The sequence below is a fragment of the Pholis gunnellus genome, assembly GCF_910591455.1.
Source record: "Pholis gunnellus genome assembly, chromosome: 16".
Taxonomy (NCBI): Eukaryota; Metazoa; Chordata; class Actinopteri; order Perciformes; family Pholidae; genus Pholis; species Pholis gunnellus.
In genome coordinates, this window is record NC_136543.1 from 21,680,236 (window position 1) to 21,687,735 (window position 7,500).

The 7,500-nt window shown below is 41.8% G+C and overlaps 1 protein-coding gene across 1 annotated transcript in view; it reads right to left on the reverse strand.

Annotated features, from left to right (window-relative positions):
* Positions 1 to 7,500, reverse strand: part of LOC306707873 (semaphorin-6C-like) — a gene marked incomplete at both ends in the record, with an annotated part of 35,594 nt that overhangs the window by 13,713 nt on the left and 14,381 nt on the right. Inside the window, 2 exons of the mRNA XM_079175515.1 lie at positions 822 to 875; positions 1,012 to 1,070. Coding sequence (XP_079031641.1) covers positions 822 to 875; positions 1,012 to 1,070 — 113 coding nt within the window. The remainder of the gene's footprint in view (positions 1 to 821; positions 876 to 1,011; positions 1,071 to 7,500) is intronic.

Consider the following 7,500-nt stretch of genomic DNA (forward strand, 5'->3'; position numbering starts at 1 on the left):
AGCAGCCAAGAACGCAGAGCGAGGCCGCTCGGTGCTGTGATCTGAATGTGATCTGGTGAATGTGATCTGGTGAATGTGATCTGGTGAATGTGATCTGGTGAATGTGATCTGGTGAATGTGATCTGGTGAATGTGATCTGGTGAATGTGATCTGGTGGAAGCTGACGATGTCAAACCGACCAGCTACTGTACGTCAGCACCATCCGATCCAGTATGTTCCGGTTTCTCCTAAAACCCTCCAGTTCTCCTCACTTTCATGTTATTTGTGTCTTCTGGGACTTTGTTTATTGAATAAACCTGCTGCTCTCCCATCTGTCACTGATCGGAGCGTTTAAAGTCTTTACTTGGTAATCTTTCATCGTGTTTGTTGATATTTGAACACTGGCCCTGCACTGATCAGGTGACTCTCACACAGACTCGTGATTCATTGCGTTGCTCTGTAACTGCTGGATGTGGATGTCATGACGAAGTGTAATAACTCAGCTGTCCGGTCTCCTCCACCGCGGTCTAACTGCGGTTTTAAAGCCCCTGCTTTATGGTCTGTGTGACTCTAAATGGACCATCATGTACTAAATGAACATCATGCTGTATTGAAGAAGACTTGAAACTAGAGATTGAGACCATAAACTCATGTTTACAATGTTTACTGAGGTAATAAATCAAGAGAGAAGTCATTTTCTCATAGACTTCTATACAACCAGAGGAGTCGCCCCCTGGTGGACACTAGAGAGAATGCAGCTTTAACACGTGGAGCTCTGGCTTCACTTAAAGAACCGGAGGCTCGATGCCTGAATGAAACCAGTAATAATTAGAGTTTCTTACCGTAGGCGGAGTCGGCTGCTGACTCCTGGTTCCGTGTCGTCGACAACACATCAGCTGCAAACAACAACAACAACAACAACACAACCACGGTCACATTCTGCAGCACAGAAACCCGTTCACCTCCTCAAAGCTCTCCTCCTCATTTGTTCTCGTATCACACGGCGCCGTTATCGTGAGCGCGTTATCTCACCGTGGCAGCTGTCCGGGTGAACCGAGTGGTCGCCCTCGATGTCCTGTTCAAACCCGGCCCTGCAGAGACACAGAGGAGGAGTTTAGACAGAGAGAACGGCAGCATCGACCTGAGGAACCAGACACATTCGCCTCGCGGCACGGCAGTTGCCGTGGGTTACCGTTGCCCGGGCAATTAATCGATGGATGTGCACCCAGATAATGAGTCAAAGGCCACGTTAATTAGATTACATCTCGTAGCTCGTCCTTTACTTTTGAAGGCTGGAGACGTTCAGGAGGTTGACTGAGGAGAGAAAACCCGACGAATGCAACTTTCTTTGTGTCGTCCAATTAGCGATAAAGGAAGGTGACTCTCGACCAATCAGAGGACAGACGGGGACAGAGGCCGGCCGTGGATCCCTCACCGAGTCTGAGCAGCAGCAGAGTGAGGCGGTGCGGCTGCAGCAAATGAAGCCATTTACTTCCCTCAGAGTCTCCGGGTTTGTGTTTACCGTCTCCGTCTCTGTCACCGTCTGACCTTCAAATCAATTCTAAACGCTGAAACTAATCAGGTTTTACTGCCGCGCGGCACAGAAGCACTGCAGCGGAGCAGCACATCGATTCTGCTGCTTCTAACTCGCACTGCTCACCGGAGAGACAAACCCGAACAAATCTACATCGGACAAATCCTCAGAACGTGGCAGAGGAGGAAGCCTCTCACTCATATATATACACATACATACATGTATATGTATGTATGTGTATATATATATATATATATTAATGTGTATGTATATGGAATGAGTCACTGGTCAAACAATAGTGAAGGTTTAGTTTTCTAAGCCAGAACACTAAATCCTCCGTCGATACATAACGATCTATGACATCAACACTCAACAGTTGAACGTATTTCTGTTTCTGCTGCTCTTGAATCTAATGAAGATTAATTCAATATTCTTATACAGCGCATGGCATCGGTGCTCATTTGTAATATAATGATGTTCTGTGTAAATCTGTGAATAAGTCGAGTACAAACAGCAGAAATCCTGTTTTCTCTTCATTAACTGATGATGTGAACGTGTGAATCTGTCTGTTATGAAGATGTAGAACAGTAAAGGGTAAAATATTGATTTTTATATCAAGAGGTTCAAGGTTTCACTGAATGAAGTCGACATGTTGAATGTACATAAGAGTGCAGTTTATTAGCAATATGCTCAGGTCATATTCTACTACATTAAAAATGATTCTTTCCATTTAAAAACGGGCCGAAGTCGCCAACCCAACATGAAGAATGAGATGAGTTCTTCACTGTCAGGACAACGTTGGCGTTCTGTCAATGCCGTAAACATTTGGCGGCGCTCTGGTGAACAAACATCAACAGGCCGGAGTGAGCGCGGTGCTTCTGGAGGCGGACGGAGATTTTCCCCAGAAGAAAACATTCAGAGACTTTGCTTCTCAGAGTGCTGAGCTGTGAGACGGAAGCGTTCATCAGCGTGATCAGGCTCAGCCCACGTCTGCAGCTCCGCTCATCACCAAAACATTCACCACCGAGTGATGGAGAGAGACAAGAAACGTCCATTCAGACTTCCTGTCCTGGTTCCTGAAGGCTTCACGGTTCATACGTCGTTGACTTGTTCTGGTTCTGTTGTTCAGTCGGTTTGATCGTCATCTTCTAGCTCTGAGCTGTGGACTCACTTTGCTCTGATGACCATCTCTGTGCATTCTTCTGTCTTCATCCCCTCCAGTGTGATCTGACCGCTAACCTCCGGGGTCAGGTTAGAACAGAACTAGTCTGTACCATGTTCCATTCATTCCCCTGAGAGGTGCATTGTGGGTGCATTGGCCCGTGGAGCTGAGCTCTAACACCTCTTCAGGTAGTTCAGTGATCCAGCTCGTCTTCACTGGACTCAACAGATGAACGTTCTGTTGGTGACGCTTCATTCACTGACTTGTGTTCAGCTCAGAGTTCTGTTCCTGCAGCTCGGACTCCTCAAAACAACACAAACCTATGATATGATATATGAGTATTATACTGTTAGTATTATACTGTTAGTATTATTCTGTTAGTATTATTCTGTTAGTGTTATTCTGTTAGTATTATTCTGTTAGTATTATTCTGTTAGTATTATTCTGTTAGTATTATTCTGTTAGTGTTATTCTGTTAGTATTATTCTGTTAGTGTTATTCTGTTAGTATTATTCTGTTAGTATTATTCTGTTAGTATTATTCTGTTAGTGTTATACTGTTAGTATTATTCTGTTAGTATTATTCTGTTAGTGTTATTCTGTTAGTATTATTCTGTTAGTATTATTCTGTTAGTGTTATACTGTTAGTGTTATTCTGTTAGTATTATACTGTTAGTGTTATTCTGTTAGTGTTATTCTGTTAGTGTTATTCTGTTAGTATTATTCTGTTAGTATTATTCTGTTAGTGTTATTCTGTTAGTATTATTCTGTTAGTATTATTCTGTTAGTGTTATTCTGTTAGTGTTATACTGTTAGTGTTATACTGTTAGTGTTATACTGTTAGTGTTATACTGTTAGTGTTATTCTGTTAGTATTATACTGTTAGTGTTATTCTGTTAGTGTTATTCTGTTAGTGTTATACTGTTAGTGTTATTCTGTTAGTATTATTCTGTTAGTGTTATTCTGTTAGTATTATTCTGTTAGTGTTATTCTGTTAGTGTTATTCTGTTAGTATTATTCTGTTAGTGTTATACTGTTAGTATTATTCTGTTAGTATTATTCTGTTAGTGTTATTCTGTTAGTGTTATACTGTTAGTATTATTCTGTTAGTATTATTCTGTTAGTGTTATTCTGTTAGTATTATTCTGTTAGTATTATTCTGTTAGTATTATTCTGTTAGTATTATTCTGTTAGTATTATTCTGTTAGTATTATACTGTTAGTATTATTCTGTTAGTATTATTCTGTTAGTATTATTCTGTTAGTATTATTCTGTTAGTATTATACTGTTAGTATTATACTGTTAGTATTATTCTGTTAGTGTTATTCTGTTAGTGTTATACTGTTAGTATTATTCTGTTAGTATTATTCTGTTAGTATTATTCTGTTAGTATTATTCTGTTAGTATTATTCTGTTAGTATTATACTGTTAGTATTATACTGTTAGTATTATTCTGTTAGTATTATTCTGTTAGTATTATACTGTTAGTATTATTCTGTTAGTATTATACTGTTAGTGTTATTCTGTTAGTATTATTCTGTTAGTATTATACTGTTAGTATTATTCTGTTAGTATTATTCTGTTAGTATTATTCTGTTAGTATTATACTGTTAGTATTATTCTGTTAGTATTATTCTGTTAGTATTATTCTGTTAGTATTATTCTGTTAGTATTATTCTGTTAGTATTATATTGTTAGTATTATTCTGTTAGTATTATTCTGTTAGTATTTATGTTGTCTCACTCTGCATCATAACGTTCACACATCTTTTCTCTCTTCATGAAGTGAGATGAATGCAGATCACATAATCTGATGAAAGATCAACATTTCCATCGTTCTTAATGAACTGCACACATTCATATGAGATCATTATGCTTTCCTCTCCTCACTCGCTCTATATTTACTTCCCTCCACCTCACTTATTTGCTAACTCCTCCGCCCCCTCGCTCAATATTTATCTCCCTCATCACTCGTCCTTCCTCTCCATCACCGTCTCTGGAGCTACGTTTCCACCAGCGTGGGCCGAGCCGTGAGTGAGGAGAGAGGAGGAGAACCGGGAGGAGGTCGCTGCTACCGGCGAACCGCCATAAATCCCCAAACCTCTCGGGCACCTAAACGCCTCGTTCATCTCGCGGCGCAGCGAATCAGAGGAGGGGATGGAAATAGACTCCGGCGGTTATAAAATACAGCCAAGTTATGAAGCTCCGCTGCTGCTGAATTTTATTTCCGATGTTCTCGACGTCGGGAGCTCCACAGTGAGAGGTGTTCGCAGCTTTCAGAGGCTGTGAAATGTAATTAGGACGTATAAACGGCCGCAGAAACTGCAGTCAAAAGAGGGAACATCTACAGGTTCTGTGCGCTCCCATGATGCAACACTTCATGTGGTGTGATCTCAGCTCTCTGGTTAATGGAGACCATGAAGACTCCTTGAAACTTCCTCTGAAAGACTTGAGACTCGGTTTTGTTATTGAACTAAAAGTTTGAAAATGTTCAACTTGCTCTAAAAGACTTGATTTGAAAAAACTGGATTTAGATTCTTCTCAAAAGACTCAGACTCGGACTGAGGAGGAGCGACGTAGAGACCTGTCAATCACAGTAAGCCCCGCCCCTAAAGCATCCCCTGCTTTATGGTCTGTTTGACTCTAAATGGACCATCATTTACTAAATGAACATCATGCTGTATTGAAGAAGACTTGAAACTAGAGATTGAGACCATAAACTCATGTTTACAATGTTTACTGAGGTAATAAATCAAGAGAGAAGTAGAGTCATTTTCTCATAGACTTCTATACAACCAGAGGAGTCGCCCCCTGGTGGACACTAGAGAGAATGCAGCTTTAACACATGAAGATCTGACTTCATTGACCCCCCCCCCCCCCACATTCACAGCACATGTTTTGGTGTTGAAGGAGGTTCAGTGTTCAGATAATTGCCTCTTTCTCATTAAATAATTAGCAGGCTTGTATTTAATAGCGAGCTGCGGAGGAGTGAAGCGCCTCATTTCCTGTCGTTCTGCACGACCTCGGCGGCCGTTACCGGAGTCTAAACTGACAGCAGCGATGGATTCCTGCACAGTCAACAGCCATAAACTCCGCCCACTGAGGACCAATGAGACGGCAGCAGGTGCTTAACGCCCCACAGGTGAGATGTGGTGAAGTTATTAAAGTGTTTGAGTCGAGATGATGCAGGAATGAAAGCCGTTATAATGAGCCGGAGAGATGAAGAGTTCACTGAATGAACAAATAATCTCTCAGGAGACCAAACAGAAAGCCTCATCTGTTCAAATGCAACATATGAAAATCATGTTTAACGAGGAAGTCTAGAGTCTGTGAATTATGCTTCATTATGATCTCACGTCTGAGCGTTAAAGGCTCCAACACGGATTAATCCTCACAGTCTGTATTCATACTGAGACCAGAGACCTGCTGGTTCTGGTCTGTGTTCATACTGAGACCAGAGACCTCCTGGTTCTGGTCTGTGTTCATACTGAGACCAGAGACCTGCTGGTTCTGGTTCTGGTCTGGTTTGAAGTCTAGATAACAAAGACTGTGCTGTGTCTGAGGGTTTGATGTTAACAGAGGCAGATAATCAGATCCAGGACCAGGGCCCGCTCAGACTTCTTGACCCTAATAGAGCATAATCACCAAACTTTGGTCCAGCGTTCCTCCGCTGCTCTCCCATCAGCCTCAGAGATCAGAACCATTATAATGATGCTCATTAAAGCCAGTGATGTAAGCCGGAGACGGTTAGTGGCTCAGTGGAGTCATGGACTAGAAACAGATCCAGAATCCTCTTGGTCTGTCTGATGATGCTCTATAGAAATGCTCTCCGTCCTCCGTTTGTTTGTTCCGTTCACTTCAACGTTAGACTCTTTAAATCATGTCCACGTGATAATTCAGTGTTTCCTGTTTTATTAATTAGTGTTTTTGTGTCATGATGGAGAATATATCTACTAATTGCGGCGCATTAACTGTTCTGTATCTTCTGCTGAACGAGCAGCTTCTCAACGTCTGAAACTCATCGGTGAACAGATTACAGGTAAATAAATGCATTTAGTGGGCGGACACTTTGATCACCAAAAGAGAGAGAAGAGCACGAAGACAATAAAGCCGTAAATCTGCCAGCTGTTAAAGTCTGAATCCACCGGAGCTTGAAGTCAGAAGTGACGGAGAGTAAATTAAAGAATAAATCACCTCCACAGCATCCAAACATGCTCTTCTCCTCGTTCTACGTCTCTGACACAGATATCTCACTGTGAGCTGCTGCTTTTCTTACTTTGTATTAATTCCTCGTCTCTCTTCTTCGCTCCACTTCTTCTTCTTTCCTTTCCACTTCTTGCATCACGTCTTCTCCTCCCTCTCTCTCTCCGTCCTCGGCTCATCTTGTCCATTTCAATCTCCCCTCAGCGTCTCCTCTCTGCTCCGGCTGCTCGTCGACGTCGGTTTCTGTTAGAAGTGCCGGTTTGTGTGATTTTTCAACAGTTTTCGCTGTTTCCTGTTTCCTGTTTCATTGTTTCTGAAGTTTTTCAAGCAGCTGAACTGAGACATCAAATGGACCAGAACACAACTGTTCCTCTGCTCCTCCATCAAATCCGTCATTTTACCAGAACTCACTCAAACTCTCCATGTGGAGGGAAGCAAGAGGACGGATGTTTGTTCTGAGATCAGCGTGTCCTGTGGAGCCCTGTGAGCTCTCAGAGGAAACATCATCTACTCTGGATCACTCACACTTCACTTTTTAGTTTAAATTCAGTCTTTGTGTGTTTCGTCCAGGTGGAAACCTTCCGGTTCTTTAAAGTGAAGCCAAAGCTTCATGTGTTAAAGCTG